At 38.5% G+C, this 23,398-nt stretch overlaps 1 protein-coding gene across 4 annotated transcripts in view; it reads left to right on the top strand.

Moving 5' to 3' along the window:
- The window catches only part of LOC126457215 (ATP-binding cassette sub-family A member 7-like), a 594,847-nt gene that overhangs the window by 410,682 nt on the left and 160,767 nt on the right, over window positions 1-23,398 (top strand). For all 4 annotated transcript variants that reach the window (XR_007585450.1, XM_050093334.1, XM_050093335.1 and 1 more), the window contains exon 34: window positions 5,184-5,359. Coding sequence is in view for 3 of the 4 variants with exons in the window: in XM_050093334.1 (XP_049949291.1) it covers window positions 5,184-5,359 (176 nt within the window). In the remaining variant the exon portion in view is untranslated. The remainder of the gene's footprint in view (window positions 1-5,183; window positions 5,360-23,398) is intronic.

Raw genomic sequence — 23,398 nt, 5'->3', positions numbered from 1 at the left:
CCTCTGTGGACTTAAACTATCAACCATGGCCTTACATATGAAAGACATTATTGTAGAGAATACTGTCTGTCAAAGCGATGATACATGAGGCAGCCTTTGAAGCTTTGGTGGAGGAAACAAAATTTGGATTAGAGAGGAGGAATCCATGACAGAATGGAAAAGTAGGGAAATTGGTGAAGATAAAAAAGGAAGCCTATAATGAATGACTGAGCACTCAAATTGATGAAGACCATAAGATACATAGAGCTAAACAAAAAGAAGCACAAAGAGTCATTACCAAAATTAAAAATTAGGTGTGTCAGAAAGTGGAATATCCAAAGGATAATAAAATTAACTTCAAACATAAACTGAAATCATTATAATTGCTTGACAACTTTTTCTACTCTTTAGAATGTAATTTTCTAATGTGTATTTGTGGGTGTGTTTGAATGTGGTTAAGTGTAAATCAGTGTGTGCAAAAATTAACAGTTTGCAAAGATTATCACAAAAGACTATCATGTAAATGGTCAGTATTTTGTCATATTTTTTGTGGAGAAAGAGCATTATGAGTATAAACTAAATCATCCACAATACAGTGAAAGCGCCGGCCGCGGTGATCTCGTGGTTGTAGGCGCGCAGTCCGGAACTGCGCGACTGCTACATTCGCAGGTTCGAATCCTGCCTCGGGCATGGATGTGTGTGATGTCCTTAGGTTAGTTAGGTTTAAGTAGTTCTAAGTTCTAGGGGACTGATGACCACAGCTGTTAAGTCCCATAGTGCTCAGAGCCATTTGAACCATACAGTGAAAACAACATTATGATCCATGGAACAAGTAAATAAGTAACTGTCTTCTGTTCCAAAAGGTAGGCCTCCCTGTCATTTTAAGGCATTGCCCAGTTTGTGCCTTGAAACTGACAAGTGAATTAGCTATCGAAGTATTGGAGTTTTTGACAGATTTTTCCCATGAGTTATTAAAGCATAGTACACACTAGGAAGATTTAAAATTCACAACTAGCTGGCTAGTTGCTTGTATGTGGGCAATATGTTGAAAATTATAATTATGCCACTCACAACAAGTGAATGTCTGCATACTACATAGGATACAAATTCCCAGTCAATTAAAGATAGCAAGTTCTCCTATCCTATTTAGGTAGATGATATTCTGACAGAGAATAGCATGATTTCAAACCCTGACTCTTTAAAACCAAAAACTATTATTACCTTACTTTGTTTCACAGTCTATAACATAATACTATTGTCGCTGCTGTCTGAGTCTGTGTCCAAACCATTTGATTGTAAATTTAAGATGACTTGTTCAAGACTTTTATATCCATCTACATCTCACAGTAAATCCTCTTCCTGGTCAAACTGCTGCAGAACAAATCAGTTTACAGGATATGTATACATGATTAGTGTTAATGTTAATGAGCGTATTATTTTTCAGTCCTACTCATGTTCTCACTACACTTGAAAAAACTAGCATGTCTTCCCCCTTCTACTTCCCCCCCCCCCCCCCCCCAAACTCAAATTCGTCCACGGAATATTTTTCTTTTTATCCCAGGGCATAATTCCCACTTTTCTGTTGTTTGTGCTTTATGTTTTTTCTGTAACAGCTGAATGATAACTGGCAGTGTCAATTACAGTGACCAATTTCAGAGCAAGGTATCATAAGAACTGTTCTGTGGATCACTTCTTAAAAGTGGCAACATACATTTCTGAATGGTAGTCTCTGCTGTTTTTTTTACACCTGAATACAAGTTTGCTTTCAAGAGCAAAACCAGAGGAAGAACCATTATCCAACAACTTTTTCCTGCGGGAACTTTAAAATTGTCAGTACTATCACTCATTTTCCAGCACATTTTCCCAGAATGATTCTGCTTCACCCACATTTCATTAAGGTAATACACTGTTGAACTACCTCTCTTACTTCAGGCATCTTTCTCAGGAATATGACTCGTGTTGCAGGTATGTCACTTTTTTACATTTAAAGCTTTCTTCTATTGTGTAATGGAACATCCGCCTCTAGCATTGCTTTTCCTCAATGGTAATTGTCAATATCAATATTATTTTTTGAATTTTGGACAGGTCAAAATTATCTCAGTTGCTTTTTTGAAAACTTTCATGTAATTTCATGCACAGTATGCTATATTTCAAGCTAAAATTTATGGAAAGGAATTATTTAATAAAAACTATTAGTCTTGATGTTACAGTTGATAAGTACTAGCTCTGAATGTACAGTTTCTCCCCCCCCCCCCCTCTCCCTCTCCCTCTCTCTCTCTCTCTCTCTCTCTCTCTCTCTCTCTCTCTCTCTCTCTCTCTCTCTCACACACACACACACACACACACACACACACTTAAAATTTCTGTTACTAATTATGTAATCCTGCACTGTTTACTATGTTTATTTCTGGATTCATTTACAAAATAATAATTGAAAATAATAATGTAATAAAAACTAGTAGAAATTCATTTATTAGGAAAAATTGTAAACCCTTTGAAATACTGTTATATCTGCAGAGTGTGAGAGTAGTAAGCATGCCTATGATGTGATCGGACATATTTTTGTGTGAACAATGTAATTTTGGTTTTGTTAATGTGAAAAATCAAAATACTGTATAATATACTAAAATGTGAGAAAATATATTTACGCAAAAAAATGCTGCAACAACAATCTTCAGATTTATTTAGTTCAAACCAACCATGAGGACCTGATGTGTCATTTTTCAGCTTCAAAAATCAGACCCTTAGACAAGAAGAACTGGTGCCAAGCCATACATGACAAGTTAAGTAAATTAGAAAGTTTATTGTAATCTTCGCTCCTCTCAAATCTTCATAAAAGACATCTGTAATGTGGACTGTAGATGGAAGTTGGAAGGAAGGGTGGATTACAGTTGTTACTTTTAATGTATTTAACACCAGTATCTTTTAAAATTCCTCGCATTGACCACTGCATTTGAACCCAATTTTCTCATGCTGGAATGATTGCTTTCATCAAGGTAATGCACTGTTAAACTACCTTCTTCTCTTATTTCAGGCCTCTTTCTCAGGAATATGACTCATGTTGCAGGTTTGTCACTCCTCTACATGGAAACTGTCTTTTCATTGTTACTTTTAATGTACCTAATATCAGTATATTTCAAAATTCTTTGCACTGACTCACCACTAGATTTGAAGTCAATTTTCTCATGCTTAGTTAGGATGGAGAGTCACCATTTATATATATTTCAAACTTGGGGTGCCTTAAAACATCCTTGTCAGAGCTACCCAGCTGTGTTATATGTTTCATGCAATTTCAGGGCATTCCAGGCAAAACAAAATCAACTTTTCCTGATGTTTTCACAGCTGTAACACTTTCCAGTTAGGTGTACTGTTCTCTTGCAGGTACCACATGCTTCTGCAATCTGTTCCTGTCTTCAAAATGTCAACATAGGATTCCCACTAGAAAAAATGATAAACATGGTAAACAGTCCACCTTGCCTGCTTGTGAAGCACTTCTCATTTATTGCCCCCACCTAACATATTTAGTTAAAATCACACTAAAACATTTTAGACACACATTCACAGCTATAATGCTAAAAGAAAGTACCAACAGTTGAATTTGGTTGCTTTGTGGATGAAGTTGTATTATGAATGAAATTGAATGACGATGTATGGCAACAGTGCTGCCTGCAGGAGAGAGATTCTCACCATCTTACTAGGTGCTCGGAAAGAGCAGCATCTAATGGCAGGTGATGTGTCTAACAGCTGAAAATTGGGTCACCTTCCTACATCATTCAGATTACAGTATTAAGTAATTCCTGAATTTTGTGTAAGACATTTTATAATTACTGTGTAATGGCTGAAAATCCAGGTTCCATACTATGCAATCTAAAATTATTAAATAAAAAAATTATATACTGGTACATCTAGATCTAGAATCAAATTCTCCGCCTTCTGTATTCTACTCTACTCGGTGCCCTAACTGGCAGCATTGCTGTACTATGTTGAATGAAGTAAATGTCATATGTGTGTTTATAGTGTTGCCGAATTGTAATTTTTTGATGTCTCTGGTGTAGAGACAATATGCATGGGACAAAATTGTGTTAGAGACATATCTGTAAGGCCTGTGTATTTACTTACTTTTAAATATTAATAATTCTGTCTTGTTATCAAAGCTTTTGTAGCACAGATTAATGAATTTAATAAAAATTCATTTTTATATATATATTTTTTATTTTTCTATTTTTTATTTGTATTTATTTATTTTGCAATGTAAAAATTGAGTTTTCTTTTTATGAGGGGACTTCAAATGCAAGCTACACATTATTATGGCAGGCCAAGTAAATTCTACTGAACACTGCACTATGTTTCAAAGGGACAGAGATACATATCACTATTTTCCAAAATATTCACCGAGTTTCTGTAAACAACAGTCAGAACATTCTACTATTTGTTCAATTCCTTGATGCTAGAATTCCACTCATTTGTCACAGAGCCATTAGAGAACTGCCATGTGAACATGCTCATCTTTGTAAAAACTCTTTTCTCCCACACGTTCTTTCAGCTTGCCGAAAAGCTGGAATGGTACACGATATGGACTGTATGGCAGATGTTGCCAGGACTCCCATTAAAAACAATGAAGCAAACCTTGCCTTGTGTACACCATGCTAAGTGTTGCATTATCATGCAGGAGAATAGTGCATTGTCATGCAGAACAGTGCCTTTGCTTAATTTTCCACTCATCTTGTTCTCTGTGTTTTGCCCACAAGAATAGAACCATCCCATGTACTTCAACTTTGGAGTAAGCTTCCAGGTGTTGCACACCATTTCACTTGCACCCTGTGATGCGCCTGTTATCCTTACTGCAGCAGAACTGTGTCTTTAGGAAACTCAGAACATATTCTCTGTCCTGACAGTGCACTAATCATGTCATGCAGTGCTCTTATGGGACAACGTGTGTCATTTAGTTTTGGAAGTCCTTAGTTATAATATTTTCATGTGTTTTAGTTTTTTTTCTTTCTAGCTGTGTGAGATTTAACCTGTGCTCTGAAAGCTGAAGATGGTTTTAAAAATTTTTATTGTGATGGTCTAAGTCACAAATGGCAATTTTAAATTGAGACTGTTACAACAAATATATTTAAAAATATATAGTTGCAACATTTCTCATGGCAATATGTCATCCATTATCAAGATTGTTTCTCTGAAAGTTATTTACGTTATTACAGGTTTGGTTTAACAACAAAGGATGGATTTCGTCTGTAGCATATATGAATGCCATAAATAATGTTATACTAAGAATGCTACTGCCAGAAAATAAAAGTGAAGTTACACATAACTTTGGAATTCAGGTCATTAATCATCCAATGAATTTTACTTTGAACCAGATGACTGAAGTTTTAAAGTAAGTGTCTTTATTAAATGTGGTTTCTGTTGTGTTTAGTATACATTTTACACTGTAAAGAATTGACCATATTATTTATTGTTATTGTTTTTCAAGAATTATGTTACAGTCACATCGTATGCCTGCAATGCAGTCTAAAATGACTCACAATGTTCAATGTCTTTCTCTCAAGGATCGTAAATTGCTTTTTAAGTGTGTAGTTAGATATATTAAATTTTTTTTCCATAAACTACTAAAAAAAATTTTGATACCACTCTTAAGACTCGTATCTTTTGATTGGAAACCTCTTTCTCAATATTCTACAGGAAATTGCTATGTACAGGTAGCCAAAGTGGTGGAGAGAAGAGTAATTCTGCATTTTCAGTGCAGTGCAGTAGTATGTGTGATATTTCCCATCTTCAGTGGGACAGTGTGGCTTGGGTGCACTACTCAGTCTGTCAACAGGCCTCAAAGGTTCATTTCAAGGCTTACCCATCTGCATACCATCACTTCGCTTCACAGCGACAGGGGTGCACACCATCACTGCACAGCGACAGGGGTAACTAGCATGAGAAGTTGCCTGGAGAATTGGTGTGCACCACAGCTACTTCATTTGAACATTCAGCCATTGTTATGAGACTCAGAACATTGAATACCTGCCTCGTGAGGGTTGCCCATGATCAACAATATCCATCTAATAACTACTACTTTCAGATTATTTCTTGTTAGTACCCCAAGGAAAATGCAGCGCAACTTAACCCAGGCAGTATGCGACTTTTTTCACATGCTCAGTTTGACCTCTAGGTGTCCTTTATAATCAACAGTAGAAAACCTCGCACACTATGGGTCAATGGTATGGGTTTCCTTCACCAATTGTAGGATTTGTCTGACACCTGATGCTAGTCTTAGAAGAATGCCAGGGACCAATGTATGTTGCAGGTACGTAGTTCCTTGGTTTCAGCAGGTAGTTCAGCCAGTTTCATGTATGGTTACTGCATGCTGCTCATTGCTATCAAGAATCATTTTAGCATTGTAAAGCATCTGGAAGAGATCCTCTAACCTATTGTCTATTTAATAATTCAGCATTTGAGCACTGGGTTCACCTTTCAAGATGATAATGTGTGAGCACACCAAGCCCACCTCACAGACACCTTCCTGCATCAGGCGAGAATCAGCCTATTTGAATGATGTGTGGTATCTGTTGACATCAACCAAACTGAGCATAAACATCTTCCAAACAGGCCTTGGAAGGCCCAATGATACCGACCGGCCACCATGTCATCCTCAGCCCACAGGCACCACTGGATGGGATATGGAGGAGCATGTTATCAGCACACCAACCTCCCAGCCGTATGTCAGTTTATGAGACCAGAGCCACTACTTCTCAATCAAGTAGCTCCTCAGTTTGCCTCACTAGGGCTGAGTGCACCCAGCTTGCCAACAGCGCGACAAGGCCACTGGCAAATTGAGAATGCTTGGGTCATATTGAAACTTAAGTGCGTAGTCACAGGAATACTCCACACACTGGAAAGTCATCGTCAAAAAGTAGGACAGGCTTAAGCAGCAATGTCTCAAACCCTGTGTGGACAGCATATGAAGTTTTTACAATACATGAAGTGTAGCAACAGGGTATTGAATGTGATCTGTGTCTTTCCCATTGTATGTGCTGCTTCCTAGGATCTCAAGTGTACTGCAGGATCCAGTCGTTGAAGGTCCACAATATTTTGGTGATCAACTATTCTGTTATCAATAGTTGCTACTGACAGAATTAAGTGCCTGTGGCTTACTGGCAGTATTTATACCTGCGCCAGTTCAGAGTTTTGCCCTTGCTTGCCCTGTGCTGTCCTCATTGGTGGGGGTACAATGATGAGTGGAGGGGGTAGGGAGCCTCAGTTACCTTCCCCCCACTGTTTCTGTCACATCTACCATCTGGATGTCACATTCTTCTTTGATGGAGCTAAGTATCAGCTCCCATACCTTGCTTAGTTGAAAGCCTGTGTCCCTGTTGATTAAATATCAGTTGCATGGACTTCAGTTCTTTGAAAATGCAGTCCCAAGTTTTATCAGTGATAGCCAGGACCTTCGTCTGCTGGTTATTCATTTTATGTCCATCTTCAATGCAGTGTTCTGTTATTGCTGAATTGTTGGACTGCAGTAATCTGGTGTGGCACTCATGTTCTGCGCATCAGTCTTCAATTGTGCGGATCATTTGTCAACATAAGTTTTTTAGGATCACACAGAACATGATACACCCTCTCTTTTTTCAGGCTCTGGTCATCTTTAACTGTCCCTAATAAAGCTTGTATTTTTGATAGTGGGTGGAAAGTTGGCACTACATGGTGTTTTCACGGTAGTGTTCCATTTTTTGACAATATTTTGCCATCAAATGTTATGAAAGTGGTCTTCTTATCGTGCTCTTCTGTTTTTTCATCATCCACGTGATTCTTGTAGCTAATGAGTCACAGGGCTGCCCGAATCTATCGGTTTCTGTATTGATTTTTGTGGAAGACTGATTTCAGGTGACACAACTCTGCCTTCAGACTTGGTTTGTCGGAAACGGAGTGTGCCTTGCTTAGTAGAGTCTTGAGGATTCTGTACTTCTGTGAGTGGATGGTGGCAGCTGGAGGCATGGAGATATAAATCTGAATGCATTGTTTTTTTGTTTATTTATTTATTTACATGTCAAGTTCCATAGGACCAAATTGATGAGCAAATCTCCAAGGTCATGGAACATCACAGTACACGAAATTACAACATGAAAGGAACAACAGGTAAAAATAAAACGCTTATGAACCCAAAAAAGTCAATTCATAAGTTTAAGTAAATGCAGTCAGCAGTACAACAAGAATCAGCTTAATTTTTCAAGGAACTCCTCAACGGGATAGAAGGGGTGACCCATGAGGAAACTCTTCAGTTTTGATTTGAAAGTGCCTGAATTACTGCTAAGATTTTTGAATTTGAGTGGTAGCTCATTGAAAACGGATGCAGCAGTATATTGCATACCTTTCTGCACAAAAGTCAAAGAAGTGCGATCCAAATGCATATTGGATTTCTGCCTAGTATTAACTGAGTGAAAGCTGCTAATTCTTGGGGATAAGCTAATTTGTTAACAAGAAATGACAGTAAGGAACATACATATTGAGAGGCCAATGCCAAAATACCCAGACTCATGAACAGGGGTCGACATGAGATTCGTGAACTTACACCACTTATTGTCCGAACCGCCCGTTTCTGAACCAAAAAGATCCTTTTATAATGGGGAGAGTTACCTCAAATTATAATGCCAGATGACATAAGAATGAAAATAACCAAAGTACACTAATTTTTGTGTCAAATGATCACTCGCTCAAGATACCGTTTGAATAGTAAAAATGTCAGCATTAAGTCTTTGAACAAGATCCTGAACATGGGCTTCCCATGACAGTTTACTATCTATCTGAACACCTAGAAATTTGAACTGTTCAGTTTCACTAATCAAATGCTCATTCTGTGAAATCAAAACGTCAGGTTTTGTTGAATTGTGTGTTAGATACTATAAAAACTAAGTCTTACTGTGATTTAGCATTAGTTTATTTTCTACAAGCCATGAATTTAGGTCATGAACAACACTACTTGAAACCGGGCCAATGTTGCACACAACATCATTTACATCATCATCATCAGCAGCAGCAGCAGCAAACAGAGATATTTTAGAGTTACCCGTAATACTAGAGGGCATGTTGTTGTTGTGGTCTTCAGTCCTGAAACTGGCTCGATGCAGCTCTCCATGCTACTCTATCCTGTGCAAGCTTCTTCATCTCCCAGTACCTATTGCAACCTACATCCTTCTGAATTTGCTTAGTGTATTGATCTCTTGGTCTCCCTTTACGATTTTTACCCTCCACGCTGCCCTCCAATACTAAATTGGTGATCCCTTGATGCCTCAGAATAAGCCCTACCAACCGATCCCTTCTTCTAGTCAAGTTGTGCCACAAATTTCTCTTCTCTCCAATTCTATTCAATACTTCCTCATTAGTTATGTGATCTACCCATCTAATCTTCAGCATTCTTCTGTAGCACCACATTTCGAAAGCTTCTGTTCTCTTCGTGTCTAAACTATTTATCGTCCACGTTTCATTTCTATACATGGCTACACTCTAGAGGGGGCATATCATTTATATAAATAAGGAACAGTAGTAGCCCCAACACTGATCCCTGGGGCACCCCCATTTGGCTGTACCCCACTCAGACCCCATACCAAAACCATACTCAACCTCCACCCTGTTGCCACTCCCATCATGCACTGCTGCTGTTGCTTGCAGTGTGGCTTCAGCTGTCAGAGGCTGCAGTCTTGTGTATGTGTGTGTGTGTGTGAGTTGTGATTGAGTGTGTGAGTGCTTGTGTGTCTGTCATCTATTTTTGACAAAGGCCTTGATGGCCAAAAGCTTACATTGTGACAGTCTTTTTGTTGTGCCTATCTGTGACTCAGCATCTCTGTTATATGGTGAGTAGCAACTTTCCTCTTCATAATATTGTTACACTCCATCCTGGATTTTCCATTGTTTGATTTCATTTTAGTGTAAAGATCATCATACAAGGTAGAAGCTCCATGAAGTAATATGTTTCTTGACTCACTTTGGACATGTTCTCTTCAAACTGATGTAGTAAGGCTGCTAGCAGTGCACATCTTCCTTCTTGTAATGTGTCCTACAGCAGTTCATTGAGCAGTTCCATGACACTCTCAAACTGAGTGCACAACTCATGAATCGTACAGCTTTTCTTTGACTATTTTCTGTCTCTTCCATTAATATGGGCAGATAATCAATACTCAAGAATTTGCAGAACAAGATTTTTGTAAATTTTTTCTTTCATGTGTAAATTACACATTGTTAGAATTCTACCAATAAATCTGATCCACCATAAGTAACTTCAGACACATATTCTAATATACCTGAAGGTTGTGAGTAATTCTAGAAATTTATCGCTGATCATCTAATCAGTGCTATCAGTTCATTTTGTGCATTAAGTTACATTTGTTCATGTCAAGGATCAGCTGCTAATCTTTACTCCAGGCACTGATCATCTCCAAGTTTCTGCACATTTCACAACAAATTTCTGAGGATCTCACATCCCTGTGCTCAGCTTAATTTGCTAGCAGTCTCACAGGTCTACAGACTTTCTCTACAACATGGTTTATCTATACTATTGGCCATTAAAATTGTGGTATATGAAGATCGTATACAAGAAACATAAAATTGGCATAAAGTGCAGTACATGCTTGGATATGCAAATTATCAGCATTTCAGTACCACTACACAAAGTAGCAGCATTTACATTCTGTACATAAGCAGGGCTTAAGCAGTGGGTTCTCATTCAGAAATCACATTTGAATGCTGGCTGTCTGTGAGAAGATCATGTTAGATTTCATGTAAAATGGAGATATGTCTACCAGCTCATGTCGGAATTTAACAGCAACAGGATCGTGGCTTATTGTGGGAGGACATTCAACACAGGAAATAAAGAACACATCAGAGCACTTAAATACAGTACGAATCATTCAACATTTGCGGATCATCCAACAGAACAACACCATAGACCAAGCAATATTGAAAACGATGTGAGTATCATAAAAATCAGTGAAGACAGGCACCTTCTCCCTTTCCAAGAAACTTTCCACATACAGAAAGTAACACAAAATAAACAGTTGCTCAATGACCAAATAAATATTGGAAACCAGACATACTATGGAATAATTGATGAAATTACATGGAAAAGGAAAGAGCCTTTTCCATCCTTCAGCCCCTCCACTCTCCCACAATCCCTCTCCCCAGTCACCATTTCTTTTCACTTCTCACTCCTCACCTTCTCCTTTAAGTCACACCCCATCACACTGCTGTATACTTATGTCCACTCATCATGGTGTCGTTCCCCCCCCCCCCCCCCCCCCCCCAAAAAAAAAAAAAGGGAAAAAGAACTGCCACCCAACAATAACCACCACCTTCACTATTCATTTTCTGCTCTTACACAGAAACATGATTAAAAAGAATTACAAACATTCAATAATTTAATTTTAAAGAAATGTTGTAGGTCAAAGACAAAATAGTGGAAAGGTTATTTTGGCAACACTACAAAACACAAACAACAACACATATTTGAAGTACAAAAATGAACAGAATACAGTGGTGTGCATAAAGTGTGTTGTGAAAAACTTAAGAAATGCATAGTGCTGCAGAACACCTAAAAATGAGACCAAAATTATCAGTGTCTAGCACAGAAAAACAGCGATGTGTTAGCAGACAGCATTTCCCGATGTAAGTGAGAAATCAGCCGAAAAATCACTGTTAGTACAAATCAACCTATTGTTAATGAACTGTTTTTGTATCTTAAAGCAAATAAAAATGTAAATAACTTAATTACAGACCACTGATGATGCTTTACCTCAATAAAGCGAAATGCGTCTGGTGAAAATATCGTGCATTTTGTAGTTGCAACGACAGAACAAAAATACCCTCAAGAGCATACAATCATTGCGACATACTATTTCAGTGGTCTATTTGGCCACCACATTCAGATGAGAACGCTGTTTGCTCACTGAGAGAAAGTAGTTTTGAGTAAGGATGAACTTGGTTAGAGCAACAATAACTGACATTTTAGGAAGAATTTCAGTTGGCCATTGGGAGGGGTAGTGTTCTTAGGTAGAGAGAACATGATATATTGTGGGAAGTTGGTGTAAAATGAGTGGTGAGAATGGATTTGAGATGTTCCAGGAAGCAGTTGGTATCTTTTACGTAGGATGGAAGCCTCTGTGTGATGGGTTGCAGGTACTGGTCAACCAAGTGTGAGGTGTGTTCTGTGGGAGCCTGAAGCCAATAACTATTTCGGATCAGGATGGTCGTTTTACTGTACTTTGGGGTGAAGACAGAAAGTGGGGATGTATGGATCACAGGTGGTAAGGTGTTCTAATGAAACATTTGAGAATACTTGTAAGGGGCCTAGGGTTCCAAGAATTTTCTATAGTTCATTCTATATATGGAAAGGATGTGGAGTCATTAGGAAACAGTTCTGTGTGTGAAATTATCTGACAGCTGACAATGTCTATTTTCTGCATACTCCTCTCAGTCACAGGGCTGGAGAACATCTTTCTCCATAAGCAACTTATCATTTGGCACCCCCGTGTCCCTCTTTTCCCTGGTACACTCACCCATGTCAGTTTTCGCTATGAATTGTATTATTCACTGTGTATAAATTTTGCATTTGGGGACTCCTGACAACCCTCTCAGAGTGGTGCCCCGAGCGTCTGCTACTAATTTTGAAACATCCTGTACAGAAATTTTTCAGTTGTGGCACCTCTGGCTCCCTTATCCACTTTGTTCTCCAAGTAGGGATGTATGTCGCTTGGATCTTAAATTGACCCTGCACAGTCAAGTACAACAGTAATGGAGACTGTGTCTGCAGAAAGGTTGATAATAAGAGTGTTCTGCCCTCCGATCATGCAAAGCTAATGGCTCAGCTTCAGCAAGCTCTTGTTGTGGATGGTGGGAGGTAGAGGGACACTACATTTGAAATATTTGATCAGCAAGCTGGACAGTATCATTAAATGGTGTGAAGTATTTTGTTCAAGTTTATGGCTGGCTTCGCAGAGAGTCATATAAAGTTTTCTGGCACATCCAGTGACTGAAAGATGTACAATCTTGAATGGAGGCAGCATCTGTTGGAAATGGTGGTTGACAGAGGCAATGTATAGGTCAAGGACAAGGTGAGTAAGGGCTAAGGACTGATCAGTCTGAAATTTAAGGAGGGATTAGTAGAAGGAAGGGTTGCAGTCAGAACTGAGGACATAAGTTTATTTGACTACTGCTTTTCTGTATTTATCAATCTTCTCACATTTCCTTGTCATCTTTTTGCTGTTCAGCAGTATTCACTGCATATTTAATGTCTGCCTGTTACCTGTTATTTTCTGCACCCTCTTTCAGTGTACAGTTTTCCTGTGTATAGCTACCCCTTTTCTTGTTCTACTTTCTTCCCCTTTCCAGTGTTACTGTGATCAACCCAATTAATTAATTCACAATCTCATTATGTTTACTAACTCTATACCTCATGCCATTTATATGTTTGTTTATTTTGTCTCACAATTTCGTTTTTGCTTTTACTTTATCACCTTCCTTCTATGTCATCGTCGTCGTCCCCTCCCCCTCTCTCTGGTTCATAACTGTGCTATTCATTTCTCGTCATCTCTGGATTGAAACTGGCACAGTACTTACCAGTGTACTGTCTTTACTCCCTACTCCCTCTGATAAGCTGCCCCCTCTCCCGTTCCGCTCCCAATTCGTCTCTCTCCCCCCCTGTTCTTACATTGATGGCGGTATTATAAATCCTAATATTCCTTCTCCTTTGTTTTTGTTGTCACGACTGCTGGGTCCCTGTCATGCTGAGACTGAGTGACATATCCTTTATTTCTAACCTTCCCCAATTTGTCCCTCTATCCTCCCTAAGAAAACAACTGTTAGTTCCGAAAGGTAGAATGTGCATCTTTTATATCATGTTCACTCCTTTCCATGCTAAATAAGACACCGTGAGGGAGTCATGTCAACTTTTTTTTAATCATTGTATTTGTGAATACCTCTATTACTCCCAAGTTCTTATGGATTGTTAACAATAGACATATCAATTAAGGTACTTTGAGAGCACAGTTACGATTCTAACACTGCACTCAGATGCCTACACTATGTAGTGTGTGAATCGCCCACATAAATTAAATTAATTTTGTTTCCCAAGGAAGTAGTTGCCACTATATGTTATCCCATAAGACTTCAATTAATGAAAATGTGAAACTTACTTATTTCTCTCTTTCTGTAGATGGCACTTTTAGTTTTGGTAAAACTAGCTGAACATAAATATTTTAGCAAAGTTAGTTTATGTTTTAAGTTTTCATCACTGTGTGCGCTGAGAATGCAGAACTTTCCACTCTGTTTATTATTTCTTGTTGGCACACTTCACTAATAAAACTAGTATGCTTTTTACACTGCATAAGTAGAAAAGCTGAAGAAATAATCAAGAATGCTGTATATCGACCAGACCTTATTTTTGTCTACAATGGATGACATTAAATATACTGATTGTTAATGCATAATTAACTTACAATATTCTGTATCAATCACAACTCTGAAAAAGCAGTCAATTATGAGCATACTAAATAGCTGTTGGCATTCATGGATCCATGATACCTGCTCTCTTCACCTCCACTGCGTGCCATCATGTTGTTTTATATGGTCACATTTTGACTCAAAGCGCTTACCATTTTTAAAATATTTTATTGGGACCTTTGATTGTCCCCATGTGCAATGTTCTCAAAAAGTAATAATAATATTGGATGTACTTTGATTATTGTAGTTTAAAGCTACCTCATTTTTGCAAAATTTATTAATTGAATCCACAAAATACCCTTAGCTACTTTCTCCATTTATCTTTATGTTCTTGACTGCGAAATAATCATATTTAGTCTGTCTTGAGTCAAACAACATGGTAGATTATTAACATAGAGCAAGAACAGTAATGAGGACATAATTTGCCACTTTGTTTTTCCCACTGTACTTTCTCCCCATGCAAGTGATATGGTTCTTTTCTTCTTCTTCTTCTTCTTCTTCTTCTTCTTCTTTTTGTTTGCCTTCATTTTCTATTGCTCTGCACTTCATTGTGAACCTGTTGCTCTTCACCTATTCTCTAGCAGTTAATATGAGCCACTGCCCAAGCTTTCCATCACTTACAGTCCATTTTTTGCTGAATCTCCATGTCTCTGTCCTTCCATTCATGCATCCATCTTATTCTTGGTTGAACCAGTACTGATTGTCCCTTTGAATTTCCAACTAATATTCTTTTATCTACTTCTGTGTCATGTGCCCCACCCATCTCAATCTGGCTAATTCCACTGTTCTTCTAATAGGTGGATCTTTGTGTACAGTGCACAGCTCATGATTGTACCACTACCTCCTCCACCTTCCTCTTTTTCTGGTTAGTCCAACGATTGTACGATTTGCCTGTACCTCAGAGGCGTCTAGCATTCCAATATCTTTTGATGTTAGTAACCAAGTTTCAAAGTCTTATATAAGCACTGGTCTAATAAGTGTCTGATAAATGATTTGAGCAAATAGTGGAGTCTAGCATGGAATAACAACAATATGAAAAAGATAGATTACTACTCATTAAATACAGGAGGCATTGGCTCGCAGAAAGGAGCTATGAAGAGTACTGTTAAAAACTTAAGTTTTATCCTGAATTAGAAAATACACACACACACACACACACACACACACACACACACAGACTAACACAAACACACAGATATATGGCTTCTGTCTCTGGATGTGGGGACCCAGCGTTCCCCTGACCATCCCTATGTCACCACATCCATTATATAATTGTAGAATAAGGAAAACCTAAAGGTTTTCAGTGTTTTACAGTTTTTAATCTGTACACTCCTGCTGCAGCTCCCATTGTTACCCAAACATATAATGTTGTCCACCATCATTTCCAACCCATCAGTGGGAGTGTTGCTAATTCTGCCCGTTATGGTTAGGCAGACCAATCTCTCCATCTTTTTGCGTTCCGTAGCAGCCACCTTCTTTTCACTTTATTTCATCAAACTGTAGTCCCATAAACTATCTCATGGTCTTATTACAAAGATATTAATCCAGTGCATGTTCTTGAAACCAACACTCCAGTTTTCTCCAGAGCCCCTCCTAGAGCACATTTTGCCTTGGAACATATATTCTTTATCTGAGGGGTCCATGTTAGTTTCACATCCAGGTCACCCCTAGATACTTCTCATAACCCCCTCTGCTGATAAAATTGTGTGAAAGGGCTTAAGATTTCAGTGTGTCATATGTGTCCTCATGAACAGCACATCGGTTTTCCTGGGTGTAACCCTTAGATCTTGTTTCCTATAGCAATTTTGCACATTGTTCCAAGTGCATTGTGAAGTCAAACAGCACTTGCAAGGTTGTGAAGTATTGGTATGACTAAATAATCTGTGTATCCTTGATAAAAACAGTTTTTAGTATTTACCTCCTTAATGAGCTCATTCAACACTAGGTTCCACAATAGGGGGGATGAGACCCCACCTCGTGGTCACTCTCTGATCGTGTTGATCACCATTTTCATAGCCATCATGGTGGCTTCTGCCTTTCATCTACTCGTAATAGTATTAATCCACCTATATATACTGGTCCTGAAGACATGCAGATCTTCAGCTTTAACCATTGGGGTTTAAACGTTGTATTGTTGAAAGCCCCCCCCCCCCCCTCAACGTCCAGGAAGATACAGAGCTCAGTTTCCTGAAAGTGTAGGTCTTTTTCTACTGTCCTAATAAGTTGGTGAAGTGCAATTTTGCATGATTTGCTTGAGTGTTAGTTTTGATTCAGAGGAACCTTAGTTAACCAGTTTCTCTAATGTATTTAGAAGGAAGGATGCCAACTGATGTCTTATGTCCTTAGTCTTGTTATGATCAGTGCTCCCCGATTTCAAAATGAAAAGAACCTTCACTTTCCTTTAAGCGTTTTGAATGACTGCTGCAACTAAAGTGACTGCATAGAAGTTTGATTAATCCCTCTCCTGCTTGTTGCAGCATAGCCGGACAAATATTATCTGGACTTGGTGACTTGAACAGCTGAAACATCCCCATATTCCACTGGATTTTATTGAAACTCACACATTCCTTGGCTGATTCCCAGGTCTCGCATTGTTTACTTGTAAACCAGTAACTCACAGGGACTGTATCTCAGTCTGAATCATCTGCCGGAAAGCATTGGAGGTAGTGAGTCTTGAGCTCTTCCAGCATCTCATCCACTATCCTTGTATACTCAACATCCTCCCTTCTTAATGTGCCTTCCGGATTACTTAGTATCCTTGTGAGAGTTTTGTGAAATCTGACTCTGGCAGTTACACCTTCTACATCCTCACAGAATACTTTCAGGATGATTGCTTTGCTTGCTTAAAACAACACTGTGCATAGCCAGGGCATTTCGACATTTTGCCCATTGTCCTTTTGTTCTTGCAAAGTTCCACAGTCTTCTTACTTCCTTTGTGCAGTTCCAAATTGTTGTTACACCAAGGTCAGTTTTCTAAATATGGGCTCATGACAGCAGGTATTATTTTGTCTGCCATTTCCTCTAAGTCTATTGGTTTTCTTATCAAAGTTTTAACTTCAAACAGATATAAGTTCAGGTCTTTCTCATACAAATATCAGTCTGTTGTTGTAGGATTCGTATAGGCTGTGGTCTGTTTAATACTCATTTACACCTTAAGCTGAATATACGATGTCTGTTCAAAAAATTCTGGAAATTTGTCCACAAATTTTTTCTATGTTTGCCTTTTACTTATTGAGCTTGGTCTCCTGTGAAATACGCTCCTCCACAATTTTTGCAACATTCCAAATGTCATTTCTACTTCTGGAAGCAGTCTTGGTACAACTCTTGCTGTATCATAAAAAAAAAAATTTCGTTTTTTGTGCAATAGTTATGCACTAACAGGGATGAATGTGCAGCAAGAGATGTGATGCAAGAGCCATTAATTGTGCCGTCATATTTCATGCCATTTTCTTCTCACATTTTTTTCACAGGTGTCACAACACATCTGGAAGTACCATCAATTAACAGTTTGTTCCTGTCACACTAATTCATGATGAACTAATCCATCAACGTCAAAGACTACTATCAGCATAGCTTTGACATTTGACGTGGCCTGGTGAGCTTTTTTTGCTTATGGAGAACCTTTCCCACCCACTGTGAAGATTGAACCTTGACAACATCATAACCATAGACCTATGTCTCATCACCAGTTACGATTCTCTTAAGAAACATCTCATTCTTATTTGCATGACCCAAAAGCTCTTCACAGATTGTGAGGCAAAGGTCTTTCTGGTCTTGTCTCATGAGCCGTGGGACAAACTTGGTGGCAATACAGCCAAGATGCTGTCTCAGGTTTTCATGACATGATCAGTCACAACATGATCCAACTGAAATGTTATATTATTCTACACTCTCTCAGACAGCAGTCTTCAATTGGCACACACAATTTTGTTGACTTTGCTGACATCAGTGTCATTGGCAGACGTCAACGGGCCTCCTGAATGTGGGTCATCTTTAACTTCCACCCTGCCATTTTTAAACTATGTGCACCATTTGTAACACTGAGTATGGATTAATTGCTCATCAGCATAGGCTTCCTGCATCATTTGGTGTATCTCTGTAAATGTTTTCTTGAGTTTCATGCAAAATTTAATGCTGACGCGTTGTCCTCTACCTCTGCCATCTCGAAATTCACAAACTGTGCAACAACTTTCTACTCAATAAATACTGAACAATACCTAACAGATGTACAAGAAGGAAACTATAGGCAGTTACACATTAAACACAGGCTTGTGTAAGGATGCCAACTGCATTTCACTTTAACATACCATTGGTGTAAAATCACAAATGTTCTGGCATTTTTTGAACAGACGTACATGTGGTCAGATAACGATGGCTCCATTGCCATGTGGCATTGTTTGATATAACTTCCCTCCAATATTGTCCCAGAAGTAACAACAGTTACTCCTTCCCTTTCAGTATCGCTGAAGGTAGCTTCCTTACCCTTATTCCAGATCTCTGGATTACTCCTTAATAGGTATTCAAGTAGATACTCACTTCTGCTCTTGGTGGCACTACTTTCCTGCACCAGGTTATGGGCATTGGCCTCACAAACAACCAGCAGTTGTTCTTTCAGCTGCAAGCAGCTGACTATCAATGTCCCCACTTTCTGGGATCTGGGATTGAGGAGCACTATCCTCATGAGGAAGATATGCTGACGCCAACACCTCATGTGCTCTCTTCCTTACATTGTTTCATTCAGAAGGTCACTAAGCCTCTGGAACAGAAGTTTGCCATCAGCATGCCTGAAATTTTATTCTAACATTGATGCGTGTTTTGGAGGTTTTTAGATTCCTTGCATAAACCAGCTTGCCTCCAGTTCCTCTGAGGTCAGATACATCCCCTTTATACAATTAGGGTGCTTGAATCAAGGCCATCGCCAGCTTTATCTGCAACACTTCCAGCTGCCAGCTCGCTTCCATTGTCATTTTTTATGTCTTTAATCACCCTGACAGTCACCTGCAGAAATCCTAAACACAGTTTTAAATCTCGCATTGTATCCAGGAATTTGTCTCTGACTTTCACCACAAGGATTTGGTTGTCAGTTACAACAGTGTGATTAATTATGTTCCAGTCCTCTGTCAAGAATTTTCTGGTTGTGAACTTATCCTTTCTCTGACGGGTTTCCTGTGGGAAAATCCTGAAATATTTTTGTACCCAGATTGATATTTTAGCAGTCTTAAATAGTTCCTCTGCTGTCTTGACCAGCAGCTTCACCTCATTACATGGAGGTTTCTTGGGTGCCATCTCTTTCAGCCAAACCACTGTGCTGATCCCTTCATACTTAACGATCAGATCCACCTTATCCAAATAGATTCTCCTGAATTTTGGGGCTTGACTTATGTCCTCACAATTTTTTCAAGAAGAACCATCTGTACTAGCTCCTCCTGCTGTTTGGTTATGTTAATAAGAGGGTAGCCTAGTTGGATAACTGCCTTTCTAAAAACTGAGACTGCAATACTATAGGTCCTGCCTTTGTTTATTCTGTTGCATTTCTCTTGTGAGCATGGGAGTATCAGATTTCTCTCCAGCGTAATACCTTGATAGTTATTACAGCCCAGCAACATATCCCCACTCTTGTAAACAGAGCCTACAATTCCTTCTCTCCACCACTGGGACATTTTTTCCTCATCCCATACTGGAATGATAGCTTTAGGAGAATCTGTTCAGTCTGACTGCCATCTTACTTGAACAGTTCTTCTGGAATACTTCAAAGTATTCCCCACATCTTCCAGAGTTGCTGGGCCAGAATTTTCAGCAGAATCATTTACTCCTTGTATATCTAAGCGTCCTCTTGGTAACATTCTATAGTTGAGGAGTTTATGAAAATGTTGGTGCCTTCTTTCACTTATCTGTTTCCCCTCACTTATATTTTCTAGCCTTCATTCATGCCCATATGCCAAAGTAATCTGAATCTAGATTTGGGACTCTGAGGTCCCTCACAATGAAGAGGTACAATTAGTGTCTTTTATCTACCAACACATCTATCTTTCATATATCTTGCATGGCCCTCTGTGTGTGTCTTTGTGTGGGAACAGGGAGAAACCCACAACACATCCTGAAGTATTGTGCGTAAGATGAGCCTTATTCCATTAGTATTGCTTGTCGCATGTTTGTTTTGAGGGAAGCTATTGTTCATTTAAACATCTGTTCCCTTCCATCCTGGGCATCAACATAAGCTGTTATTTACATTGTGGTCTGTGTTTCTTTCCAAGAGTTTGTAGAACAAGTCCTTTTCTTCCTTCTAATCTTCTTTAGCTGGTGCATGAGCACTAATTATAGAATAATTGGAAAAATTTTCCTCTTATCCTTAGTGCTGAAAGTCTTAGACTAATATATGTGAATCCAACTGCAAGGTGCTTAAGCTGGTGGAGTACCACTTATCCTGTATCAAATGGAATTGATCTTTTGCATCAATTGCATGATTGACTCATAGTTGCAGTCAGATGGCAATTCTTGAGTGTGTACATTCACCATCATCATCATCCATTTGATATGTATAGCTCAATAAAGGTATGTGTCTCTTCATTTCTCATTAAGTGACCATCAATTTTGAACGTTTTTCACATGGATAGATCAAATCTCACTGTCATACAGACAACACTATAAATACAGACTGATTGTAAACTTAGCTTTTCAGGCACATTGTGTAATGCTTGACTACTTGACTACTGTTCTCCCTTATGCATTCCAAGTACAGTAGAAATTGTATCACAATAGGCATATCGCAATATTTAAGAAATTGAGATTAGTAAGCTCAGTATATTTTTACTTACCTTTTGTGTCACTGGTTCATTGATGGCACAAGATCTGCAGCTTCCGTTATTGTCCCAGGTTCATCGTGATTTTTGTATGCTGCAAGTAGATCTGATATTTCTTGTTACCTTGTAACTTATTTTGTTCCTTTTTTGGCAGAGACATTAATTTTTTTTTCTTTATTACAAAATGTTACTTTTGGCCACAGACGTAAAATGTAAACCTGAATCAAGCCAATACCAGAGCTGAAGTGGAATACATATGATTACCAAAGATATTAGAGTTATCAGGAATAATTCTACAATGAAAAGACTTTACATAGAATGTTTAGAAATATTAATCATGTTGAATAATTATTTGTAATTTAAGTTTCTGTGTATTAACAATAGTTGTTAGATGTACGTAAATAAAGTGGGACTGACTTTTTGAGACATTTTAATTTTATACTGTAACTGAAAAAAAGTATATTAATACACACACATGGATTATTACAAAACTGTTACTTCAAAAATGAATCTAATTCCCACATAACAAAAATAACGAAATGGATTGAACAAAACCTCCTCCGTGAAGTAATGAAGAGACCGATACCTGGCAAAACTGCATCCCGTACCCTTAAAAACATTGCAATTTTAAGATTGGTCTTGAAAACCCTGTTTAGTTTATCAAAAGCGCTTCATGCTATTTCAGTCCTCTCTCTATTGCTTTTGATATTTGCACATTTAATTTCTTCGATTGTCCTAAATACAGAAACACATCAAATGTTCCTTTTCACTATGTTAATTATATGTCATTTTAGTCATATTGTAATTGATTTCCAGACCTGGTTTATTTCCACGCATCTGTTATTAAGTTCTCCCATTTGTTGTTTATGTTGGTCTGCACTAGAGACAAAGCATCTGACATTATCTTTTAATCTGAAGTCCACACTATCCTGCTAAAGTATATAATGGAAGCAGTTTCATTTATGCATGTACTCCTCGTTATACTGGGTGTTTATAATTAAAGTACATCTACTCACAGAAGTCCATTGTGGGCTGTAATTATAGCAAAACTTGGTAGATGTTCCAATGCATTAATGCAAAACCAATTTACGCTGGGGAAAAAAATTAGTTCTAGTTTTAACCACCAGGTTAAATCTGGTTCTGTGAATACAAGAAAGACATATAGAAATGTTTCCATATGTATTGGATCAGGAACAAGATGTGGGCAGAAGAGGTCATACAAGTAACAAAGGCATTTTATTATTAACTGTCGCTTATCCAGTTTGTTCAATACGAGCACCAGAGATGTCGACGAGAGGTTACATTGATAAAACAATGTGATCAACATATGCTCACAGGAGTTCTGGTAGAATCTGAGCAACCTGTTCCTATATGCTGGACATGTCCCTGGTAAACATGTTCTTTTAGACATCCCCAGGGCCAAAAGTCACATGGATTCAGTACAGGTTATCTTGCAAGTCATGCATCTGGACGACTTCTGGAGATAACATGTTCATGAAAGGATGCATTAAGCAGGTCTTTCACTGGGCAAACAACATGAGCTGTTACCCCATCTTTCATTAAAAGAGTCATTTCTATGTAGTTGCACTCTTCCAAATCAGGAATTACATACTTTACAAGGAGGTCTTGATAAAGTGCAGACATCATGATACACCTGACTGAGAATGAAGGTGCTTGTGAATTCACGCGTCACGGTCACACACAGCATCTGCAGTGGCGCCTTGTGCATGACACATAATATAACAGTACCCCAAATTTGGTAGTTTTGTGTATTCACTGCCCCCTGTAGTGTAAAATGTGCCTTGTCACTCTATAGAATACTGCTCAGCCACATGTCATCAACTTTGATCCATGCCAGAAACCAAAGAGCAAATTCAGAACATTTCTGCACATCATGACATTTCAGTTGCTGCAACATCTGCATCCTGTGTGGGTACCAGTGTAATATAGACTGCAAACTTTCCATACTGTTCACCATGGGATGCACAATTCACCTGACACTGCATGAGCACTGGGGTATGTGTTGCATTGTAAGTTGCAACCTCGTCAATAACTTTCGCTAGGATAAGACACCTTCCTCTTCCAGGTGCCACACCAAGCTCACCCGTGTTTTTGAATTTCATTACCATCATCTTTAA

This window comes from Schistocerca serialis, chromosome 2 (genome assembly GCF_023864345.2).
Source record: "Schistocerca serialis cubense isolate TAMUIC-IGC-003099 chromosome 2, iqSchSeri2.2, whole genome shotgun sequence".
Taxonomy (NCBI): Eukaryota; Metazoa; Arthropoda; class Insecta; order Orthoptera; family Acrididae; genus Schistocerca; species Schistocerca serialis.
The sequence above is the reverse complement of the archived record's forward strand: the minus strand, read 5'-3'. Positions and strand labels throughout refer to the sequence as shown.